We start from the raw sequence: 26210 nt of genomic DNA on the forward strand, positions 1-26210 counted from the left end.
AGTTATTTTCACTTGATCTTGGATTAGTATATGTTTCTTTGCAGAGATTGATGTGCAAAATATTCTAGACTTGTTGATTGCTCAGTTTGAAGTCTTTGTAATAACTCGTAACCTAGGTGTTTTGTCACAAATTGCCAAAGGGGGAGATTGTTAGGTTTTTATTTATTGGCAATTATGTACAAAATATTCTAAGTATATTTTTTCATGTATATGAGTTTTTCACAAGTCTAGAATATCTCTGGTGTGAAGAATTGCAAGATCATTGGAGAAAAGCTATCGCGTTCACACCACGTTCACAAACGCGTTCGAACACGAAAACTGCGTTCAAACAGATAGAGAGCCGCGTTCACAAGCGCGTTCGAACGTGGGCACTGCGTTCACACAGACAGAGAGCTGCGTTCACAAGTACGTTCAAACGCGGGCACTGCGTTCACACAGACAGAGAGCCGCGTTCACAAGCGCGTTCAAATGCGGGCACTGCGTTCACACAGACAGAGAGCCGCATTCACAAACGCGTTTGAACGCGGGTACAACGTTCACACAGACCGAGAGCAGCGTTCACAAACGCGTTCGAACGCAACCTAAAGAATTCAAGCTGTCGCGTTCGAACGCACTTGGGCCCGTTCGAACGCACCTGAGATTAAGTCAGGCCGTTCGAACGCACCCGGGCCGCGTTCGATCGCACTTATGAAGTTTGCAATTTATTGGATTTTCGTGAGTACGGATAAGACTCAGATTTGGCTCTATCTTGAAGATCATATATAAGGATTGTGAAACCCTAACTCTAGGGTAGTTGAAGAAGATTATTGAAGAAGACTTTTTGGAGGCTACATCGTTTCTTCAACAAAACAAGGTCCTTCGCATCTATAAATCTTTATCTTTCGTCTTAAGGGCTATCTAGACGAAAGATCAATCTCGAGGGCTACTGAGATTGGACTTCAATCACAAGAAGTAGTGAATCATGGGTTCTAGCGATCAAGACTGAGAGAACAAAGTCGTTTGGATCGACGGGTTGTTTTGTGAGTCAATCTTGTAACTGCTACTATCATAGTGATTGGTTTTGATCCGAGTTTGGATCCGTGGTTTTTTCTTGTTTTGGGTTTTTCCACGTTAAAATCTTGGCGTTCATCTCTGCTTTCGTTCTTAATATTTCTTCGATCTTTTACTTAAGCGAACGAGCGATATTATTGCCTAGTGTTTAGATACATACGTGTGTCTGGGATTTTTTCAACCTGGAACTCGTAATGCCCGTCCAGAGTCCGAAATGAACTTTTATGCACATCTGCCGGGTGAATTCTAATTTGATGATACCAGACCCTCAAGTCAAGCTTACTACCATAACCCTAACATCCACTCCACCCGTCACCACCACCATCACCCACGTTATTCCGTATTTTCGTCCTTGCTATAGTTCGAATCTGTGAAGGGCGTAAATACAAAAGTTGTAGATCAGGAAGTTACGTATCCAATCCAATTTGTTTCGTAATTTTATGACTACCAAAGAATATCTAACGAATACTTTCCCACGGTTGTACATACTACTTCCTATAATAAATTTAGATCTTAACGAATTGTTCAGTAGCCGATCTTTTGATTCCAGATCTATCAAATTGGCATCAGAGCCTATCAATGATAACGAACGGAGTTTTAAGAAGGACCAGCGGTGGGACCCTATAGAATTAATACCCCACAGGTCCAAGTGCGTCATATGAGTGTCAATGATCCCCTCCTACCTATGCCTTCACATCATCCCCCACCTCCATTACAAAACCCAAGACCGACAGTGGTGGAACCCGAGAGGCGTGCGACACCGATGCACTTCGTTGATGAGGAGGATTGGCACTATAAGGATGAGGTTGATCCCTATAGAGATGGTGATGGATGTGCTCAAGGATTTAGAGAAGGTGATCAACATGCACAGAGGTTTAGACCTGAACCAAGGATCTTTCGCGAACCTAACAACGCTATTTAGGGGAGAACTACACGTTTGGACTTTCCAAAATTCCAAGGCGGTGATCAAATGGATTGGGTATTTCAAGTTGAACAATATTTTGATTGTCAATGTACAACGGAAGATGCAAAAGTCCAGATGGCAAGCTTCCACCTCCAAGAAACGGTATTGCATTGGTATAGATTGATAATTCGTGGTGGTGGATTTATCAAATGGGCTGATTTTTGTAGGAGGATTACACGTAGATTTGGGACAACAATATATAAAGATTTTGCTATCACATTAAGCAAAATGGTTCAGAGGACTACCGTACTGGAGTATCAGCTGAGTTTGAAAGAGTAAGTAGTCGTTATGAGCCACTGTGGACCGAACGGATATTGATGAGTACATTTATTTCGTGGTTGCGAGAAGAGATACAAGCGGATGTACGTGCTCTATATCCTACTACTCTTGAGGAGGCCTTTGAAAAGGCCGTGAGGATGGGACAAAAACATAGGTCTCTAAAGATGGCAGCAAAAACTAATTGGGGCAACCGAGATTGGCGGTTTGTACCTAGAACGCCGACTGGAAATTCTGCGGTTTCAAAAACAGCGGCTGCGACTACTAGACCTCGACCATCTTTAAAACCTTCTTCAAATGTTAGAGAAGGCACTAGACCCCCCGTTCGAACTCTCACACCTGTCTAGGTGGAGGAGCAAAGAGCGAAGGGCCTTTGCATTCGATGTGATGAGCATTTCAGCCCCGATCATTGGTGTTCTAAACCGATCGGGAGTGTGATGCTTATCAATGGTCCAAAGGAGGATGATGAGGTAGTTGATGATGGAGAGTGTCCAGAGGAGACCCGTGAGGAGACCTTTGAGGAGGGCGTGGAGGAAGATATCCAAGCTGAAATATCGATGCATGCATATTCGGGTACTTCCGCGCCGAAGATGTTACGAGTAAACGAACTCGTTAGAAAGCATTGTGTTCACATCCTTATCGATTCGGGGAATACACACAACTTTCTAGATGAGAGGCTAGTGAGGAGATTGGGTTTGGATGACGAATCGACTATGAGGTTTGACGTTGCAATTGGAGACGGCATGAAGCTTAGGGCGGAGAGCTTGTGTCGCCGAGTCGGTATACGGGTGCAAGGACACGACATCATTGTGGACTTGTATCCATTAGCATTACAAGGAGCGGACATGTGGATGAAATATAAACAAGGAAATAAAGATGTGCGACTTGATTGTGTTTGGTCTTCGCCAATTCCTGCGATGCAGCCTATGGTGGGACTGCCTTGTGCGTATGACTTGACCTATCTTCTTCAGTTAGGATCAGTAGGAGATGAGCCTCAAACGAGTTCAGGTACTACCATTGAATTGTCTAATTTATTAGATAATTTTTCTAGACTATTTGAAGAGTCGTAGGAGTTGCCACCGAGGAGAGCGACTGACCATCATATAGAGATTGTACCCGGAGCTACATTGGCGAACGTGAGGCATATTGGTATCCACATGTGCAAAAAGAAGTTATATCAAAGATGGTAGGCGAGATGTTGGAGGAAGGTCTCATACATCCAAGTCATAGCTCATACTCATCCCTCGTGCTTTTGGTGCGAAAAAAAGACGGAACATGGCGTTTTTGTATCTACTATCGAGCACTAAACGCTATTACTGTCGAGGACCGGTATCCCATTCCGATTATCGAGGAGTTGCTGGACAAGCTTGCAGGGGTGACTATATTTAGTAAGCTTGACTTAAGGGCTGAGTATCATCACATTAGAGTTCACCCGGCGGATGTGCACAAAACTGCATTTCTGAATCTGGACGGGCATTACGAGTTTCGAGTGATACCTTTTGGTCTCACCAATGCTCCAGCTACCTTTCAGGCCTCATGAATGATATATTTCGGCCTCCCTTGCGAAAGTATGTTTTGTTATTTTTTGACGATATTTTGGTATATAGCAAAACTGAATTGGAACATTGGCGGTATTTGAAGGATGTGCTGAATTTGTTGGAGTAAAACCAATTGAAGATCAAGAAGTCCAAGTGCCTATGGGGAGTACCAAAGGTGGAGTATTTACGCCACATCATTTCAGCAGATGGTGTAGCGGCGAATCCACAAAAGGTTGCATATATGACTGCTTGGCCTATTCCTACTACTACCACCGGATTGAGAGGATTTTTAGGGTTACTGATTATTATCGTCGATTCATCGCCGGATATGGCAAGAACGCTGCTTCTCTCACTTCTTTATAGAAGGACTCTTTTAGATAGACGAATGAAGCCACTTTAGCCTTTGAAAAATTGAAATCAGCAATGACGACGACACCCATTCTAGCGCTACCAGACTTTACCAAAGAATTTATTATGGAATGTGATGCGTCGGGTGTTGGCATAGGAGCTGTACTAATACAAGAAGGACGTCCTATTGCCAATCTTAGCAAGGCTTTATCGTAAAAATCTCAGCAATTATCAACTTATGAGAGAGAGATGTTAGCAATTCTGCATGCGGTGATAAAGTGGAAGCATTATTTAATTGGTAGACGATTCATTATCCAAACTGAGCAAAGGAGCCTTCCATACTTTATGGGACAACGCATACACACTCCGGCACAGCAGCGATGGGTCATAAAATTGTTGGGGTATGATTATGAAATTCAATACAAGAAGGGAACAGAAAATAGAGCGGCGGATACACTATCGCGCCAATCTGATACCGCCGAGCTTGCAGCCTATTCATCTCCTACCTTTCCTTTCCTTGACGAGCTGAGGTATGCATGTACATTTGATCCAGATATTTTGAGATTGTTGCAGGAGGTGATGGATGATCGAGACGGTTTGCTGCTGGACCGCGTATGCATTCGGGTGTTGGAGCGTATTAGTCCAATTATATATCATTTGGAGCTGCCGAAGGGGTTGAGAGTGCATCCTGTTTTCTATGTTTCATTGCTGAGTGAGCGTATTGGAGATCATGAGATTGTTGGATCGGTTCTACCGGAGCCATTGGAGAAGATAGAGATCGTAGAGCTAGTTCGAGTATTTGATAGACGCCGACGACGATATGGTACCAAATTGGAGATGGAGATTCTAGTTGAGTAGCTTGGCAAGCCATCTGATGAGGCGACATGGGAGTTGGAGACTGATATCTTGGAGCGTTTCCTTGACTTTTCACCCTGAGGGTAAGGTGGGGGAAGCGTGGTGGGTTGATAAACTTAGTTAGGATCTTTTCTTATTAAATTAGCTGCATATTTTCATTAAAATAAAATTCCTATAGGTCGCATTCGAACGCAGGTGGAGTCGTGTTCAAACGCCCTTGTGAACGCCCGTATTTATGAACGCCTTGTGAACGCCCGCGTTCGAATGCCTTATGAATACTCATATTCAAACGCCTGTGTCGCGTTCGCAAATCCAGAGAAGGGACTTTTTGAGTACGTTTGTATGCGATCGGGCGTGTTCAAACATGATCAACAAGAATCCTCTAGAATTAGGATTTTATATTGTTTTAGGACTTATTGACTAGCCTCTATAAATATGTGGATGGCAACCAACTTCATAATGCTATTGGATTCTTGATTTTTTTCCTCCTATCTTCTCTCTAGACTCCTCCCTCCTCCCTCTTCACCATCCTTCCACATCTACCATTGGCAAGGTTTCTCCTCGCTTCTAATCTCCCTCATCTGTCGAGTCACCCCTCTTCTTTGGGATCTCAACCACTTCGTTCCCTTCGTCTACTTTCCTTAAACACTTCCACAATCTACCCTCATCTCCATACCCATCCATAACCCTAACATCCACTCCACCCGTCACCACCACCATCACCCACGTTATTCCGTGTTTTCATCCCTACTACAGTTCAAATTTGTGAAGGGCGTAAATACAAAAGTTGTAGATCAGGAAGTTACAGATCCATCAAATTGTTTCATAGTCGATCTTTTGATTCCATCAAATTGGTATCAGAACCTATCAATTGGTATCAGAGCTTATCAAAATTACACTAATTACACTTATCTAATAACCATGTTACTACATTATATATATATATATATATATATATATATATATATTCTTCAAAATTTTAAATTATCTAAAAATCTTATTTAGATTAATTAAATAAAATAAGTAATTTAGATAGGTGTTGTAAGAAGAAGTAGAGGAAAAGAAAAAGAAGAAGAAAAAGAAAAGGGAAGGGAGGGAGGCTTACCTCGGCGGCGGCGGTGACGGCAACGACGGCGATGGCGACAGCGGCATGCTGACATCAATAAGAGAAGGAGAGAAAGAGAGAGAGAGCTCAAGAGAGAGTGGTGACTGGGAGAGAGTGGAGGGTAAGAGAGTGAGAGAGAGAGAACTCATCTTAGAGAGAGAGCTATAGAGAGAGACGGTGAGGGGGGTTACGGTGGTGATGAGAGCGATGGCAGCGGTAGGTCGGCGTCGGTAAGAGAGAGAGAGAATAAGTGAGAGAGAAAATAAGTGAGAGAGAGAGAGACTAAAAGAGAGGGAGAGAGAGAGGCGGTGAAGGAGGGGTAAGGCGGTGGTGGCAGCGACGTCAGCGGTAGGCCAGTATCGGTTAGAGAGAGGGAGAGAGAGAGAGAGAGAGAGAAATAAGTGTGAGAGAGAGACCGAAAGAGAGGGAGAGAGATTTAGAGGGAGAGAGAGAGGAAGTGAAGGAGGGGAAGGGTAGTGGTGGTAGCGACGGCGGCAGTAGGCCGATGTCGACGAGAGAGAGAGAATAAGTGTGAGAGAGAGACCGAAGGAGAGGGAGAGAGATTTAGAGGGAGAGAGAGAGGTGATGAATGTGTAGAAAGGCAGCAGCGGGGCCCACCGTTGCTAGCTTGCCCATCCTGGTTGACCTGGCCAGTGGTTGTGGGCGCACGTGGCCCCCTCACGTGCGCCCACAATGTGCATGGCACGAGTTCGTGCCATGCAACACCAAAATTTTTTATTTATTTATTTTTCTTTATTTCATTCTTTTTGTCTTTTTTATTTAATTTTTACATCATTATTATTATTATTCTTATTCTTATTATTTTATTTTTATTTGTATTGATTTATTTTTCTAGGATATTACAGGCATGTGCACGCCCACGCGTCCACACGGCACGTGCAGCTCACGCGATAGGATGGGCGAGGCCCGTCACGCATAAATATACTCCTATGCACATATAATCATAACATTATCAAATAATACCTACTAACATATCCATGCTCACGTAATCCAAGACCAAATAAATTATACTATTAACCAAATAAACTTGTTAGCATATGAATATCCAAGTTTATGATACACTAGACCACTACATAATCTGACAGGACTCATACTGGCCATGACAAACCATCAAGATACGACTAAAATAACTAATACAAAAGAACACTATGATTCAACCTGTATTATACAAATCATCGTCTAATACAAAGGAGTACAAATATCAAATACTAGTAAAACTCAATTACTATATAAACTATCATCTATACCATCTCGCATCTATAGCTCACTTCATTAATCTAAAATATCTTCTTAAGATATCTCAAGTTGCTATCACGTACCACATATTTAAAAGAGGGTTAGAAAAGAAATATAGAGAGTCATGAGCAAAAGGCTTAGTGAATAGATCTTACCTCAAATCAGTGATGCTAAACAAAGAGTAAATTATGTACTAGATAATATGAATCAGAAAGAGTATCATGTTATGAATGAGTATATGAATGTATTCTTGATATGATTCGGACTTCACCGATGTCGTCTTCAAGCATAAAGTCACTTTAGAAGTGTCTTTGTTTCCTGTTTTAGTGTTTAATTTCAATGAAAATAAGTTTTCTGTATGTCGCGTTCGAACACGGGTGGTGTGAGTTCGAACGCGGTTGTTAACGAGGTTGTGAATGTGGGTGAAGAGTGTGTATTGTGCATTTGAACGCCCTGTTCAAACGCACTGTGAACGCCTGCATCGCGTTCACAAATCCAGAGAAGAGTGAACTCGGTAAGTTCGAACGCGATCGGGCGCGTTCGAACGCGGTCGGCAAAAATTGTATTATTTAGGGTTCATTTTGAGTTGTTGGTTAGCCTCTAAAAAGATGTGGATGGCAACCAGAGGTCATTGTTGATTATTGAGAATTGAGTTTTGCCTTGCCTCCTTCGTCTTCTTCGTTCCCATTCTCTCAATCCCCGGCGACGCCGCTTCTAACCTCCCTCGACCGGCCAATCACCTTAGTCCCTTAGGGGTGGCCCTCTCCTCCCCCTTCTTCCAATCTATCCAACACTTGCCCTAACCCTTCCATCAACCATAACCCTTCCACCACTATTTTTCACTGGTGCCACCCCATTAACGCAGGTCCACCTCCAACCACCATCACCTAGGATCACGTGCCTCCATCCACGGATCCAAAACAGACCACCCTAACCTTTGTCCGCTAATCAGACGATATCTCGATATCTCCACATCCGATTCGCCTGACACTAGATTTATTGGAAAGCTCTTTTCTGGGTCTACAACATATCAAAATTTCACGTCAATCCAACGACGACATATTTTGGAATCTTATTTCAAATTTCTGTGCCAGATCTAGTCCAGATCAGGAAATTGGAAGAGATCGAACCTTAGCCTAAGGGGAGATCGTATCAATTCTTAATAATATATAGATAACATGTTATAACTGATAAAAGCATATAATCCTCGACAATGAATAAACAAATCTCTATATCATACTATGATTATAACTCTCTCTCAAATATGACACATGATGCATACCGACCACTCAATAATCAGGTAATCAGACGATAATGAGATTATATACATTTCCCAATATCTCAATCATCAATATCAGCTCTATATGTCATCATCACACTGGACCACTATGCATAGTCAACACCCGGTACTCAGTCTCAACATCATGCCCGAAGGTTCAGAGCATACTTTGCCATCCGCAAGGAGCATCTCAAATATAACCATACCGTGCCATCCGCTAAGGGTATCAACATCCATCCAGACCGGTCACCCTTCTAGCTGATAGAAATCTCATGAAGATAACTCGCCACATATGCCCTAGCGAACAAAATGTGTCCGAATGTCTACTACGCATACAGACTAACGACCTTGGATGTATGGCCAACAGGATCATGACTATGTCGAGCGATCAATCATCCGCCAAGCGCATCCTAACCCTCGCGCCCACTCGAGTATTCTCATGCTTTCTATCAACTATCATATCAATCATATTTCATTCTTTCCTTCTAAATGATAGATCATATGCATATATCCAGTACAATAACTTGTGGGGACACCACTTTTCGTCACGTTTATTCTTGTAAGCACAAAAGGGCTACACTCGTGGCCTTTTGGTTTAGCGAGGGTTGTGACTAGTCACCTTCTAGGACTATTTTTGTCTTTTATCTTTTACTTTTTTTGCCTATATAAAGACTTGTAATCATCTTTTATGGGTTAATGAATATTTTGAGAGCTTTTGCCTATTGAGTGTTTGTTGGTGGATTCCAACATCGGTGAATTCCGACACCCTGACTGGTGAATTCTACGGGTTTGATTATTTCTCCCAACTTTTTCTTCTCTACTTTATAATCAAGATGTTGTTCTGCATCAACTTTGGTATCAGAGTAGATCATTTCCTAGTTTATGGACGCTCCACCGCTTGGATTCTATGCAACGCCTCATCTTTTCTTCGTCAGATTAATCGTTCCACAAACACCAGATCGCTACGAGATCCGTCGCCCAATAACATTAGGATCCAAATCCGAGTTATGCGAGAAGATCACCCACAAGGAGGAAAATAATAAGTCATTACCATCACCAAATCTCCACACAAGAAGATAATCACAAGTAAGTTTTATTCAATAGGTTTTCTTTCCCTGTTTTAGATTTTAAAAAAAAAAAAAGCTCTCTAAAAAAGAAAGAGAGAGAGAAAAAAAAAGAAAAAGAAAGAGCTCTCTGAAAAAAAAGAAAAGAAAGAGCTCTCTGAAAAAAAAAAAGAGAGAAATTTTTTTTTCTGAAATTCAGTTTATTTGTTTCATCTTTATCTTTAATTTTGAATTTTAAAAATTTTGAAATTAATTTTAGAAGATATTTCTTTTTCTTCTTTTTCTTATTTACCTTTCCTTAATTTTAGGAAATTAGTTTCTATAATTTTGGGATTAATTTCCATAATTTTTGGGATTAGTTTCCAAAATTTTAGGATTAGTTTCCATAATTTTAGGGATTAGTTTCCAATATTTTAGGGATTAGTATCCACAAATTTAGGGATTAGTTTCCATAATTTTAGAGATTAGTTTCCACAATTTTAGGGATTAGTTTCCATAATTTTAGAGATTAGTTTCCACAATTTTAGGGATTAGTTTCCATACTTTTTGAAAATTAGTTCCACTAATTTTAGGATTAATACCTATCTTATCTACTTTCCTAACTTAATCCTAACCAACCCAAAAACCTAAACCCATTAACCCACTAGCCTAAACCTCTCTTCATTCCAAAACCCAAAGACCACTAACCAACTAAGCCAACTAGCCTAACCTAGCCCATCTTTTAGCCTTAGTAAATTGGTAGAAACCTACCCAAAAATCGACATGTTTACATACAACCCAATCCAATCCCATCGTCTTCTTCCTCCTCTTTAGCCCCAGCCATCACTCACATCCATCATCCCATCTTCCTCTGTTCGCCGACGCTGCCGCCAACCTCCACGGACGACGCCACCGTCGATTTCCACGGCCCTTGCTCTACCGTGCCACCATCTTCACCACCACCGTTGCCCCTGCAGCCCTTGCCGCGGCCGCCGCTACTACAGCCACCCGCTACTGCAATTTCCAGCCGCAGCTGCCCATCCGCAGCCATCTTTGCTGCTATGACCACTGCTGCCACTTCCACCGCCCCTACTGCAGCCCATCTCCATCTCCACCGCCATTGCCACTCTACTATTGCTGTCGCTGCAACCCTTGCACGGTCCTGCCATTGCTTCATCATAGTCATCGTTGCCATTCTTGCAGGTCCGTGCCACCATAGCCATCGCCACTGTCCCGACCATCGCAGTTGTCGGATTCCGACCATCGTTATCACAACCACCATCTACAGTGGACGTGCGACATTCAGTAACATCCGACCTTTCTTTACTATTATTTGTTAGTCTTAAAATAGCAAATGTTTTTCTGTTGGTGTGGATCATAACCATATTGAGCCTGTTATTGCCTGCTATTGCCTACCTATTTACATTGCTAATTTTATTTGTTTTATTTCAACAAGCGCTTGAGCCTGATATTGCCTACCTACTTCTTTTTGTTTGTTACAAAAAAAAACCAATTAATATTAACGGAAGAACTAGCTAGGTTAGAGGGAAAGTCTTAACATATCTGCAGTCCCCGTCTCGATCTCGAAAGCTTGTACTACTGGTTTGCAATTTTTCTACTGAGTATGACTGGCTCTTATTAAAAACTTCATAAGTGGCTGTAGGTTATTCTAGTTATTACTCCCTTATTGTTCGCTGTGATCTCTTAGCTTGCATATCATCATTCATTTATTGCATTTATTTCTTTAGTGGTAGAGACACCTTATATGAACCTTCGTAGTGCTAGGAGAGTCTCTCACCCTTCATCCCAGTCTGTTATGGAACTCAATACCATGGAAGATTTTTGTCGATTTTTACAAGAGTCCATTGAAACCATTACTTCTAGATTGGACGACTTCAATGCTCATCTTGAGGCTATTGAGATGGGTCGCGACCAACATGAGACCAGGAGTGACGTCAGTGCATCCAACACAGGTGCCACGCATGCCGCTCCTAACGTTGAGACCCATCGATAGGCTCCATACTACCCTCACTATGAGAGAGGTCCTAAGAGAGAACCTCATAGGCAAAATTATCGTGAAGATACATTTGATTTTCATAATAATAAGGGGTTTAGAGGCAATGTCACCTTTAGAGAATCTCAAAACCATGACAATCAAATTATAAAAAATATTAAGGTGGATGCCCCAACTTTTGACGGTCGCTTAGATCCTGCTGTATTTACTGGCTGGCTCCGTGAGATGGACCACTTCTTTGAGTGGTATGATCTACTAGAAAACCAACGCGTTAGATTTGCCCAAATGAAACTAGTCGGCCTAGCCAAACTGTTTTGGCAAAGTATAGAACAACTTTTAGTGTGACGAAACCAACCTCCCATAATTCATTGGCATGAAATGAAAGAAAAATTAAAAGAAAAATATTTGCCACATTCTTATCTTGGTGCCACCGCCGATTTCCACGGCCCTTGCTCTACCATGCCACCATCTTCACAACCACCGCTGCCCCTGCAACCCTTGCCGCGGCCACCGCTACTACAACCACCCGCTGCTGCAATTTCCAGCCGAAACCGCCCATCCACAGCCATCTTTGCTGCTATGACCATTGCTGCCACTTCCACCGCCCCTGCTGCAGCCCATCTCTACCGCCGCTGCCGCTCTACTATTGCTGTCGTTGTAGCCCCTACACTGTCCTACCATTGCTTCATCATAGTCATCGTTGCCATTCTTGTAGCTCCGTGCCACCGTAGCCGCCGTCGCTGTCCCGACCACCACAGCCGTCGCCACCGTCATTGTTGTCGGATTCCGACCACCGTTATCACAACCACCATCTACAGTGGACGTGCGACATTCAGTAACATCCGACCTTTCTTTACTATTATTTGTTAGTCTTAAAATAGCAAATGTTTTTCTGTTGGTGTGGATCATAACCATATTGAGCCTGTTATTGCTTGCTATTGCCTACATATTTACATTACTTAATTCATTTGTTTTATTTCAACAAGCGCTTGAGCGTGATATTGCCAACCAACTTCTTTTTGTTTGTTATAAAAAAAAAACCAATTAATATTAACGGAAGAACTAGCTATGTTAGAGGGAAAGTCTTAACATATCTGCAGTCCCCATCTTGATCTCGGAAGCTTGTACTACTGGTTTCCAATTTTTCTGCTGAGTATGACTGGTTCTTATTGAAAACTTCATAAGTGGCTATAGGTTATTCTGGTTATTACTCCCTTATTGTTCGCTGTGATCTCTTAGCTTGCATATCATCATTCATTTATTGCATTTATTTCTTTAGTGGTAGAGACACCTTATATGAACCTTCGTAGTACTAGGAGAGTCTCTCACCCTTCATCCTAGTCTGTTATGGAACCCAATACCATGGAAGATTTTCATCGATTTTTACAAGAGTCCATTGAAACCATTACTTCTAGATTGGACGACTAAAATGCTCATCTTGAGGCTATTGAGATGGGTCATGACCAACATGAGACCAGGAGTGACGTCAGTGCATCCAACACGGGTGCCATGCGTGCCGCTCCTAATATTGAGACCCATCGACAGGCTCCATACTACCCTCACCATGAGAGAGGTCCTGAGAGAGAACCCCATAGGCAAAATTATCGTGAAGATACATCTGATTTTCATAATAATAAGGGGTTTAGAGGCAATGTCGCCTTTAGAGAATCTCAAAACCATGACAATCAAATTATAAAAAATATTAAGGTGGATGCCCCAACTTTTGATGGTCACTTAAATCCTGCTATATTTACTGGCTGGCTCCGTGAGATGGACCACTTCTTTGAGTGGTATGATCTACCAGAAAACCAATGCGTTAGATTTGCCCAAATGAAACTAGTCGACCGAGCCAAACTATTTTGGCAAAGTATAGAACAACTTTTAGTCCGACGAAACCAACCTCCCATAATTCATTGGCATGAAATGAAAGAAAAATTAAAAGAAAAATATTTGCCACATTCTTATCTTGGTGACCTTTTGGATCAATGGAATAATTTTAAACAAGGAAATAGGCCTGTGAGCGATTATGTCTTTCAATTTGAGGAATATATGCTGAGGTGTAATGTTGTGGAGGATGAGAGGATGACACTAAGTTGTTTTAGGTGTGGCCTTAATGACGACATTCGAAGAGAGTTAGTTTTTCGGGAGGCTACCACCTTGGATCAAGCTTACACTCTTCTGTTGAACTACGAGATGGTAAATAGGCAACAATTGCCTAGGCGACCAATTGGGCGCACCCCTCCCAATTACGCACCGACTGGCGTAAAAGCTCCACCACCATCGGTACCTACTAGAACTACCCAAACTGCCACACCTGCCTAACATCCATGAAACTACACCCGTTAATGACCCCCGTTGATATTATAAATACAGACAAGTTAGTTATGTAGCCTTAAACTGTCCTCGAAAGGCCCTTTATCTTGGGGAACAAGATGACATTATCGGGGAAAATGAGCTCGATGAACAAATTTATGAACCTAACCCTGATGATGTCCAAGATAGTGACGGAGATCATGATTATGGAGATCATACTATTGGTGTCATTCGTTGCACTTTGACGCAACCCCGAGAGATCGATGATTGGCGAAGGAATGCAATATTCCACACTTACATTAAATGTGGGACTAAAGATTGCAAAGTCATCATCGACAGTGGGAGTTATATTAACGCTGTCTCTTCTAACATTATATCTCGTCTGGCGTTAAAGTCTACACCTCATCCGAATCTTTATAAGGTATCTTGGGTAAATGATTTTTCCATTGCTATAAATGAGAGATGCCTCATTCCTATCACATTCCTTTCTTATAAGGAAGATGTGTGGTGTGACATTGTGCCGATGAATGTAGGGCATATTATTTTAGGCCACCCTTAGTTATTTGATCATGATGTAACTATTTTTGGGTGTTCCAACTCGTGCTCTTTCAATTTTGAAGGCAAAAAGATTAAGATAAATCCTATGCACCCTAAAATAATTAATAAAGATAACAAGAAAATTGCTCCAAGTAAAAAAGATTTGCACATAATAAATTCTAAAAAATTTGAAAAGGAAGCAAACCAAGGCTCTATTGTGTTTGCCTTGGTGGCTCGTGCAGTTAGGAGCACTACCCTCACTCCATCATCCGACGAATCTGCTCCTATACTAAATGAGTTTCAAGATGTGTTCCTAGATGATTTGCCGAACCAATTGCCGTCTTTACGCGATATCCAACATGCAATTGATTTTGTCCCTAGAGCGTCTCTCCCAAACTTGCCACACTATCGAATAAGCCCCAAAGAACATGCTGAACTGCAACATCAGGTAAATGAACTTCTTATGAAGGGTTTCATTCGGAGCATAAACCCTAGTGTTATGCCTACCTTGCTCACGCCAAAGAAGGATGGGTCCTAGCATATGTGTGTCGATAGTCGAGCCATTAATAGAATAATAGTCAAATATCGTTTTCCTATTCCACGACTTACAGTCAAATATCGTCTTAATGCTTCAATTTTCTCTAAGATCGATCTTAAAAGTGGTTATCACCATATCCGAATTCGCCTAGGTGATGAATGGAAAACTGCTTTTAAGACGAAAGATGGGTTGTATGAATGGTTGGTAATGCCTTTTGGTTTATCAAATGCCCCAAGCACTTTCATGCGTGTTATGACACAAGTGTTTCGCCCATTCATGGGCAAATTTCTTGTGGTGTATTTTGATGAAATTTTGATTTATAATCGATCAAAAGAGCTTCATTTAGATAATTTGCATCAAGTCTGTCTAGCGCTTCATGCTACTCAACTCTATGGCAATAGGAAGAAGTGTTCTTTTCTTGTCAATCAAGTCATTTTCTTAGGATTTGTGGTTAGTTCAGAAGGAGTCCACGCTGATCTTGAGAAGATCAAGGCAATTGTTGATTGGCCGGAACCATGAAATATTCATGATGTGCGTAGCTTCCATGGCCTTGCTACTTTTTATCGCCGCTTCATTCGAGGGTTTAATACTATCATGTCGCTGATCACTGCTTGCTTAAAGAAAGGAGATTTTCATTGGAGTAAGGCAGCAAATAAGGCTTTTGAGGAGATTAAGAAGAAAATGACAATAGTGCCTGTAATGCGTCTTCCTGACTTTTCTAAAGCTTTCGAGGTGAAATGTGATGCCTCGGGCATCGAGATCGGTGGTGTCCTTAGCCAGGAACGCCATCCTATTGCCTATTTCAGCAAAAAACTAAATGAGGCTAAGCAAAAGTACTCCACTTATGATAAGGAATTTTATATGGTTATTCAAACTTTACGCTATTGGCGCCATTATTTACTTCCGCATGAATTCGTGCTTTATTCCAACCACGAAGCTCTTCGATTCCTAAATTCTCAAAAGAAACTAAATTCGAGACATGCTCGTTAGATCGAGTTTTTACAAGAGTACACTTTTGTACTCAAACATAGAGCTAGGGTTGAGAATAAGGCGGCTGATGCGCTTAGCCGAAGGGTTAACCTTCTGTCTGCCATTAGCATCAAAGTCACTAGGTTTGACAAAATGAAGGAATATTATACAACTTGTTCGGACTTTGGCGAAATCGTTCTCACTTTGCTGACTGATTCGAACTTAGCTTTGGATAGTTATTCCCTCCAAGACGGTTACTTGTTTAAGGCTAACAAGCTTTGTGTTCCCTGTACGTCCGTGTGTGACTTCCTTGTTTGGGAGATCTATACCAGTGGCCTCTCAGGTCATTTTGTACATGATAAGACCATTGAGGAAGTGGAGCTCCAATTCTACTGGCCAAGTCTCAAACATGACATCACAAAATTAGTTGGTCAATGTAGGACTTGTCAGTTAGCAAAGCACAGAAAACATAACACTGGACTTTACACTCCATTACCTGTGCCTAATCACCCGTGGTAGGATGTTAGTATGGATTTTATCTTGGGATTGCCTTGCACATTTAGAAAACATGATTCAATCCTAGTGATTGTGGATCGCTTATCTAAGATGTCCCATTTTATTCCTTATGCTAAGACCTCTGATGCGTCACAAGTGGCCAAATTGTACTTTGCCCATATCGTCAAGTTATATGGTCTTCCAAAAACTATTGTTTCCGACCGGGATGTTCGCTTTATGAGCTATTTTTGGAAAACCTTATGGCACATGATTGGCACAAAATTAAAATTTTCTACTACCTATCATCCTCAAACTGATGGTCAAATTGAGGATATTAATCGTAGTTTTGGAAATCTTTTGTGCTGTCTTGTGGGTAATCATAACAAAAGCTGGGATGCCATTCTTCCTATAGACCAATTTGCATATAATAACTCCATTAATAGGTCTATTGGCATGAGCCCATTTGAAGTTGTTCATGGTTTTAAAGCACGCAAACCTCTAGATTGTTGTCTATGTCATCTCATTCTAAAGTTTCTAAGTCTGACGAAACATTTGCACATCATGTTCATTCTTTGCATCAAGAGATCACTAAGCGAATTGAGGCGAGTAATCACTAGTATAAAATATATGCCGACTTGCACAAACATGCCAAGGAGTTCGATGTTGGAGATCATGTTATGATTTGTCTCAGACCCGAACGATTCCCTTCGAATGCTGTTCGGAAGGAAGTTGCATGCCCATAGTGTAGGACCTTTCCAAGTTCTGAAACGTGCTGGTGCTAACGCTTATGTCATTGATGTTTCTCCCTTATTATGGCATTAGTTATATTTTTAATATTGAGGATCTAGCAGCTTACCATCCACCTATGCATATCCCCACCGAACCCTATGCTACATCTACTACCCTTCCAGACATCCCTACTGTGCCACCTACCACTTCTCATTTCCCATCCACATCACAAGAAAAGATATATGCTATTTTAGATGATCAAATAACATCTATTATAGAAGGAGGGGTTCACCGTTTTCTCGTTCGATGGCATGGGCGACTAGAGTCTGATTGTACGTGGATCACTCGCGAGGAGTTACAGCAGCTTGACCCTAACATTTTGGAGTACTATCAGAGCCACTCGATTGGGTTGAGTTTCTTCCACCCCGGGAGAGTTGGTGGGGACACCACTTTTCGTCACATTTTTTCTAGTAAGCACAAAAGGGCTGCACCCGTGGCCCTTTGGCTTAACGAGGGTTGTGACTAGTCACCTTCTAGGGCTATTTTCGTCTTTTATCTTTTACTTTATTTTGCCTATATAAAGGCTTATAATCATCTTTTATGGGTTAATGAATATTTTGAGAGCTTTTGCCTATTAAATGTTTGTTGGTGGATTCCAATGTCGATGGATTCCGACACCTCGATTGGTGGATTCCACGGATTTGATTATTTCTCCCTACTTTTTCTTCTCAACTCTACAATCAAAACGTTGTTCTGCATCAATAACAAGTCAATGCATAATAGAAATTTAGGTAGAATAGGAATCAAGAGAAAAATGATGCAATATAGTCTCAACCATATAGTCAACACATGTATACCCATGCTACAAATCAATTGGACATAAAATTATAACAGTATAATCATCTCTCATCATCTTTATTTATCATCATCATACTCATATCCAAGATCAGCCTAATTATATGCATGATAAAAATATGCTCGACTGTAATTATTTCTTAATAAAGTTATATAATCATATTGGAGGCCAAAACATGCATGTACATAATATATAATATAACCTAATTTGAGAAATGTGTCTAAGGAATAAGACTACTCACTCTTGATCAGAAGACGCAAACCATGTATCCCTCATATTCACCAATCAACCGAGTAACAACTCATCACTAGCAAGGTCCATGGGTCCTCAAATAAGGGGTTCGAGATACGAAAATATTTTAGTATGATGTTAGTCGTTTATCTAATTAGAATTAATTTATATAAAATATGATGATTTATTAGGTTTAGAATTCCTATTTTTATATTTTATCAAATATCTAGATTTAATTATAGATATAATTATAGTATTATAAATATGATATTATTATAAAATGCTATTTATGGAATAAGAATAAAAGGTTTGTTCTTTTTATATAAAAGTAGTCTAATTATATAATTATATAATTATAAAATAATAATAAGAGGCTTATATATATAATTATAAAAATATAAGTATAGATAAAACCTAATTATAGTTAATCTTTGCGGTTCTTACTCTTTACTTTAATAATCGCTAAATATAGGTAAAATAATTATTATCCGATCATATAAAAATGATTATCAAAGTTTGGTATTTTATTTTTATACAAAATAGTATATATCAATAAGGTGCTAGAAATAATTATATATATATATAATGAAGGTATATTTATAAATCTGATGACTATAATTAATGAAGCTAAGTATTAATCTATTATATGCAAGTAATACTATATGTAAATAATACAATTAGGTATCTATAATATAATAAACTATTAATTCTACTAATTATAATTAGTTAATAATTATGTTACTGAATATATATATATATATATCAATATAATTAATTTTCTATTTAAACTAATTGCATTAACTACATAAAATACTTAGTTAAAAAGGAAAAGAATTGAAGCTAAAATAAAACCCCTAACACAGTGCTGGGCTTGGCCCAGCACTGCTGTAGTGAGGAGACAGCAATCGAGGTAGGAGGAGAAGAAGGAAGAAAAAGGAGAAAGGAAAAAAGAAGAAAGGAGGAGGAAGAAGAAGAAGAAGAAGAGAAGAAGAAGAAAGGAAGGAAAGGGAGGAGGAGCTGAGCCAGCGGGGAGGGGCCCGGCCGCTGCTAGCCAGCCAGTGGCCAACCTCTCGCCAGTGGCTCGGTTCCGACGAACCCGAGAGAGAAAGAGAAAGAAAGGGAGGGAGAGAGAGAGAAAGAGAGAGAGAGAGAGAGAGAGAGAGAGAGAGGGGTGGCGGTAGTAGAGAGAGAGGAGGAGAGTGAGAGAGAGACCAAAAGAGAGAGAGAGAAGAGAAATAAGAGGCGGTTAGGATCGTTGGGGTGCGTGGCCGACAACATCATGCCAATTAATAATTTTTTTTTAAGATAGGTTGCTACATATGCGCACTTTTCAGTATTATCACATCCATTTTCAGCCAAGTCAGTGGTTGAAATTTTTATTAGAGATGTTGCTTGGTTACAGGGCATGCTACACATGATTGTCTCGGATCATGATCGTGTATTTATGAGCGACTTTTGGACTAAGTTTTTCAGATTACAGGCGACTCAATTAAACTTCAGTTCAGCCTATCGTCCACTGACAGACGGCCAAACCGAGGTGATCAATTAAAGCATTGAGCAGTACTTGAGGTGCTTTGTTGGAGAGATACCGAGACAATGGTTGGAATTCTTACTATGGGCGGAGTGGTCGTACAACACCACCTACCATAGCAGCATTTGTATGACTCCATTTGAGGTGGTGTAAGGACACACAGCTCCGACATTACACGCTTATGATCCAGTGGCATCTACAGATTGGACGGAGGTGGACTTAGCTTTGATGGATAGAGACGCCACATTGAAGAGGTTGCTTGCCCATTTTAAACTTGCTCAAAATCGTATGAAGCAAGTTTATGATCGCAGCCTTAGGAAGCAGGAGTGTGACATAGGCAATTAGGTATTGTGAGGATGCAATCGTATCGACAAGTGACCTTGCATCCTATGCGACACCAGAAGTTGGCACATCGCTACTTCGGTCCGTTTCGGGTGTTAGAGCATATTAGTCCAGTTGCATATCATTTAGAGCTACTAGAGGGGTCGATAGTGCATCCTGTCTTCTATGTTTCATTGCTGAGAGAGTAGATTGGAAATCATAAGGTTGTTGGATCAGTTCTACCGGAGCCATTAGAGGAGACAAAGATCGTAGAGCTAATTCATGTACTTGCTAGGCGCCGCCGACGACATGGTACCAGATTAGAGATGGCGATTCTAGTCGAGTGGCTTAGCAAGCTATCCAATAAAACGACATGAGAGTTGGAGACTGATATTTTGGAGCATTTCCCTGACTTTTCTCCTTGAGGACAAAGTGGGGGAAGCGTGGTGAACTGATACATTTAGTTATGGTCTTTTCTTATTACATTAGTTATTTATTTTTATTATAATAAAATTTTTGTTGGTCGCATTCGAACGTGCAATGGGTCGCATTCTAATGCGGAAGGGGTCACGTTCGAACGTCCTTGTGAATGCCTACATCAGGTTCGTAAAAATAGAGAACGCAAAATGTGCGTTCGAACGCAGTCGAGCGCATTCGAATGCCTACATCGCGTTTGCACATATAGAGAATACCTTTTGTGCCTTCGAACGCGATCGGCGAGAATCTTCTAGAGTTAAGGTTAATAATTGTATTTTGACTTATTGGCTAGCCTCTATAAAGGTGTGGATGACAGCTAAATTCATAATGCAATTGGATTATTGATTTCCTATCACCTCTATCGTTGGCAATGTCTCTCCTAACTTCTAGTCTCCCTCGTCTATCGAGTCCTCCCTCTTTCTTGGGATCTCGATTCATCATAGTCACTTGAACAATATCACTCATCCACCCTCATCTCCATTATCATCCATATCTCTAGCTTTCACTCCATCCGTCACCACCACTATCATCCGCACTAAATCGTACTTTCGTCCTAGTTGCAGTTCTAATCTACGAAGAGTATAAATACGAAAAACATAGATCAGGTAGTTACGGATCGGTTCCACTTGGTTTAGTAATTTTATGACTACGAGAGAATATTTGGTGAATATTTTCCCTCGGTTGTATGGACTGCTTTCTGCAATAAATCCAGATTTTGAAGGAATCGTTCCGTAGACCTATCATTGGTATTAGAGCCTAGTTTTTGGTACCATGGACTCTATCAACAAGTCTTATTTCCAATCAGTTAATGTGCTTCCTTTTAGAACTCTAGTTTCAAACAAACACCAACCAAAAAAAATAAATGTTTAATGTGAAACACCGAGCCATGGTCGCAAGAATATTTGTTTCCTATCTGTAGGTACGAATTATCCAATCAATAAGGATGTCGAGATTGGCATTTCCAACCAAACTATGCAGGTCTAGGATGTTCTGGAGGGAGCAAAGGTGCTTGAATGGTTGAGAGAATGCTGGGATTTGATATGTAATAGTCAAGATTACAAATTCAGCCAATCATGATAAGACTATTCATTCATTAAGGCAGCTTCCAAATTTTGTAACAGGCATTTCTCTCGATGAGGGAAAATGAGGATTAAAAAAATCCCTAGATACACGTATGTATCTAACCTTTAGGCAATGATATCGTTCGTTCGCTTAAGTAAAAGTTAGAAGAAATATTAAAAACGAAATTAGAGATGAATACCAAAATTTTAACGTGGAAAAACCCAAAACGGAAAAAAACCACGGATCCAAACTCGGATCAAAACCAATCACTAGAATATTAGCAGTTACAAGACTGACTCACAAAACAACTCGTCGATCCAAACGACTTTGTTCCTCTCAGTCTTGCTCGCTAGAACCCACGATTCACTACTTCTCGTGATTGAAGTCCAACCTTAGTAGCCCTCGAGATTGATCTTTCGTCTAGATAGCCCTTCAGACGAAAGATTAAGATTTGTAGATGAGAAGAACCTTGTTAGTTGAAGAACCGATGTAGCCTCAAGAAGTCTTCTTCAATAATCTTTTTCAACCACCCTAGAGATAGGGCATCACAATCCTTATATATGATCTCTAAAATAGAGCTAAATCCAAGTCTTATTCGTACTCACGAAAGTCCAAGATTTTCAAACTTCGTTGGTGACTTGATCTTATCAATTTTGCTCCAATAATTTTACAATTCTTCAAACCAGAGATTTTCTAGACTTGTATAAAGCTCATATATATGTAAAAATACACTTAGAATATTTTTTACACAATTGTCAACAATTAAAAAAACCTAACAAGAATGTAGTCAGCTATCTCTCTCTCTTTATGGAATCAAAGACCGGTGCATTTGTTGCCATCGTCTTAATTGCCATCTTAATGTTCTACAATGAATTTGAATCTCTAACCATAGGGACGCCTCGTATGTTCAAAAGAAAATTATTTTTGTTCAGCAACCAAAGTTCTGGTCTTTTTTCACTTGAGCGATGCTACACTTTCAGCATTCAGGTATGCTGTAACACCTCACATTGATACATTAATCCAAGGATCAAGTTATGGCTTTATTATATATATGAGGCACCAAATTTGATGATGATATTAGATTGGTCTATCTATCAGTACGTATCTCATATGTCAATTAATTTCTGCTTTTCTAGTGGTATACATTTAGAATAAATCATGTTAGAATGAATCTTGATAAAGCTCACAATATACATAACAAGCCCCTCAAATTTGAAGACCTTCCCTAGTCGTTACATTCTCATAACCATCAGTTCTCAAGTGATCCAACAGATAGCAATATATAGCACTCCATCAGAGCCCTATATAAAAAAAAGGTTGTTCTCGAATCACATGTCTCTGAACGCCGTTACCCACTTCCCTCTACTCGTAGCGATTTTCTTGCACCCAATCTCCACCCTACAAAACTTCGGGCTCAACGGCGCACCGGCTGAGTACTTATTTCCGATGACGATCGGCCCATTAGTGGTCCTTTTATGTTCACTGAACCACTTGGCTAGCACGTACTCTTCCCTTCTCCATGGAGGTACGTGCATGCATGCACTCTTCATGGACTCCTTCGATGCATAGCACATTACTCTTATGATTGCCTTGAGAAGCTCCGGCTTCGCGACGAACACCGCCGGAAGACTTTGTAGGAGTGCAACGTACTTAATGGTTGGCCTTGCTATCTCAAACTCCACGGCTAGATTGATGTCCACCATGTATCGAGATCCGTCTCTTGTGATCACGTCGATGTAGTCATGAGACCCAGACGGGAGACCATCGTCAGTTTTCTCCCAGATTGTCTTGCACAGCCCTGGAGGAGAAATGGAATTGATATTTTCCAAAATTTGAAAAAAGAAATTTGTTGCAATAGTTTAAACTTAATTTCACATCTTCCATTGATTTAAACCCAACATTGATTTGAAGCTCTAGAATTCTTATCAATGATAAGCTCTAACTGAAAGTGTTGCATTTAACTTGACTTGGCTGTTATTTAAGAGATAATTAACAAGCTTATTTTTTAAGAAAAAGTGAAAAATAAAATTATCACTATAAGAAATCAACATTGCAAATATCTCCGAGTATATCACTTCATATTGATACTTAAAATAGCGCAACAGATTAAATTCTTACCCGCATCAAATCCATTATCACGGAGCCGATCCACGACCCGTCTCTTAACCCCATCCGAATTAGACCAGACATCCCTAACAGCCTTCTCCACCTCGACCCGGATCCGATAAGCCACGTGGTCGTCCACCAACTCGGCCAACGAAGCCTCCAAACTCTCCTTCGGGTCCCCCCCTTTCTTTCCACAATTCCGTCTCCGTCCATCCGGCTCGGCCTCTCTCTCGTCTCCAACCCCTTCCTTCCCCGCCGGTTCGTAGAACGCGTCCACCAGGTCGGCCAACTCGGCCGCGTCGTCCATCGATGGCTCGCTCTCCATTCTTTTACACAGCCGTGCCCTCGCCTTCTCGTCGAACGCTACTGTCGCCCTTTTATACTTCGCCGTCATTTCTCCTATTCCCGAGGGCAAATTTAGAATCCCAAAAATTACTTTCTTTCTTCGATTTCGTTTAACAGAGAAGTCTCTTGGTATATATATAGATATAGATATAGATATAGATATTTGGGACGTAGGAGATGGACGAGAATTGTGTACCGGATCAGAAGATACGATCAGAGCCGTTGAAAGAGTGTCACGTTGATGAGGCGTGGGTACGAGCAACAGGCGCCGTCCAATTCGTGATTGACACGTGCGGGCTCGCGGGTTTCACGTGCCATTACACATAGAAAACTTGTTAATACATAGTTGAATGATCTCTGATTGCGTCCAGGTGAGGGGTTTAATGAGGGTGTACATACAATGAATCTGGATCTCGAAAATTAGAGTGACGTGTAGCGGTGTCGGCTCAGGATGCCTTATGATAGGCCCAAGCCCAAGATGAACTTCTTAGTTATGTCCCGATACAATGAATCTGGAGTTGGAGAATTTAAGAGCTAAGAATGCCCAGCCCATTAAGAACTTAGCAGTAGATGTCCAGATGCAATGAACCTCGTAGGATGGCTAGGGATAATTTAAGGGTTAATTACGATGACACCCTTAAACTATACTCAATTTTTACGGAGACCTCCCTAAACTCTTTTAGATTATAATATCACCCTTAAACTTTGGGGTAAAGTAAAATAGATAAAGTTAGTGATGAAAAACACATAATCACTAACTATACCCTTATACCTCTAATTAATATATCACAATATTATTAATTTAAAAAAATAAATTAAAATATTAAATATCTTATATCTTCTCTCTCCTTACTCTGTTCTCTTTCTCTCTCCAGCTGACTCCCCTCCCATGCTTTCTCTCTCCTTACTCTTCTCTCTTCTCCATCCACCGACTTCTCGTCCCACACAACTCCACCGCAGCCTCCCCTCCTAAGTGGCGTAGTAGCGAGCTCGCCACGGCCTCCTCTTTCCACGTGGCGCGAAGGCGGAACTCGCAGCAGCCCCATTCCCATATGGCATAGCAGCAAGCTTGCCGCGGCCTCCTCGTCCCACAGCCTCACTCGGTGCCATTGCGGGGGCTGCTCAGCTTCCACCGGCTCACATGTGCAAGCGACCGATCAAGAAGGTGAGGCCAAAGAGCACGGCCTCGCTCACTGCCATTGCCATGCTTGTTCGACTCCTAGCCATCACCGCAAGCGGGAAGCTCTGCGGTCGGATCTGCCGGCATTGCCCCTAGCCAATGATGCTGATGGTGAGATAGGGGAAGGGGGAGGAGGGCAAGCCTACGACAGAGAGGTTGGCCAGCTGGTTCCTAGTTGTCGCAAGCCAATGACTGTGAGGCAATGTTAGTGACCAGCAATGGTGAAGGGGCTGTCGGTGATGGTGAAAGGGCTGTCGACGATGGTGAAGGGAGAAGGATGATGGAGGAGGAGGAAGACTGTAAATTTTGATAATAAGTTAAATTTAATTATAATAATATACATTCTTTTAACTTAATTTAATTAAAGAGCTTATGAGGGCATCTAGGTCATTTCTAAGAAATATAAGTGCCACGTAAGCTAACTCGTCCAATTTTTCTCATGGCGCACTAACAAAAGAATAATATTTAAATTTCTTTAAAATTTATGGTTGACATTGTAACTTAAAAATGTTTAGGGGTCTCTGTAAAAACTAGGTATAGTTCAGGCGGTGTTAGCGTAATTAACCCTAAATTTAAATTCTAGCCTAGCCCAAGATTTTTCTGTTGGATCTCGTGGAGTGGCCTAGTGAATAATTTAGTTGGCCACTTAGCCTCTGCCCATAATAGTCGATGTCCTGGTACGACGAATCTGGAAAGTTGGTTAGAGTCATGTATGGCCCATGAATGACATCTGGATTATTGCCAAACCTAATAATAGGGCAAGTTTGTAATAAAAAACCGGTTCATAGCTC

At 41.0% G+C, this 26210-nt stretch overlaps 1 protein-coding gene across 1 annotated transcript; it reads right to left on the reverse strand.

Annotated features, from left to right (window-relative positions):
* Positions 1–22929: 22929 nt before the first annotated feature.
* LOC140764586 (uncharacterized) lies at positions 22930–24324 on the reverse strand. The gene is made up of 2 exons (XM_073103230.1): positions 23907–24324; positions 22930–23586 (listed from the first exon to the last, which is right to left on the reverse strand). The coding sequence occupies exons 1-2, from the start codon at positions 24286–24288 to the stop codon at positions 23117–23119; spliced, it is 852 nt and encodes a 283-aa protein (XP_072959331.1). The 5' UTR covers positions 24289–24324; the 3' UTR covers positions 22930–23116.
* Between the last annotated feature and the right edge of the window lie 1886 nt (positions 24325–26210).

Source organism: Typha angustifolia, chromosome 1 (genome assembly GCF_048772165.1).
Source record: "Typha angustifolia cultivar Huaian chromosome 1, ASM4877216v1, whole genome shotgun sequence".
Lineage (NCBI taxonomy): Eukaryota > Viridiplantae > Streptophyta > Magnoliopsida > Poales > Typhaceae > Typha > Typha angustifolia.

Bases quoted from the DNA above. Each gene is read 5' to 3' on its own strand.
- LOC140764586 (XM_073103230.1), bottom strand. From the start codon at position 24,288: ATGACGGCGAAGTATAAAAGGGCGACAGTAGCGTTCGACGAGAAGGCG. The intron at 23,587-23,906 runs GTAAGAATTTAA...TTTCTCCTCCAG, and splicing joins TGATAATGGATTTGATGCGG to GGCTGTGCAAGACAATCTGG.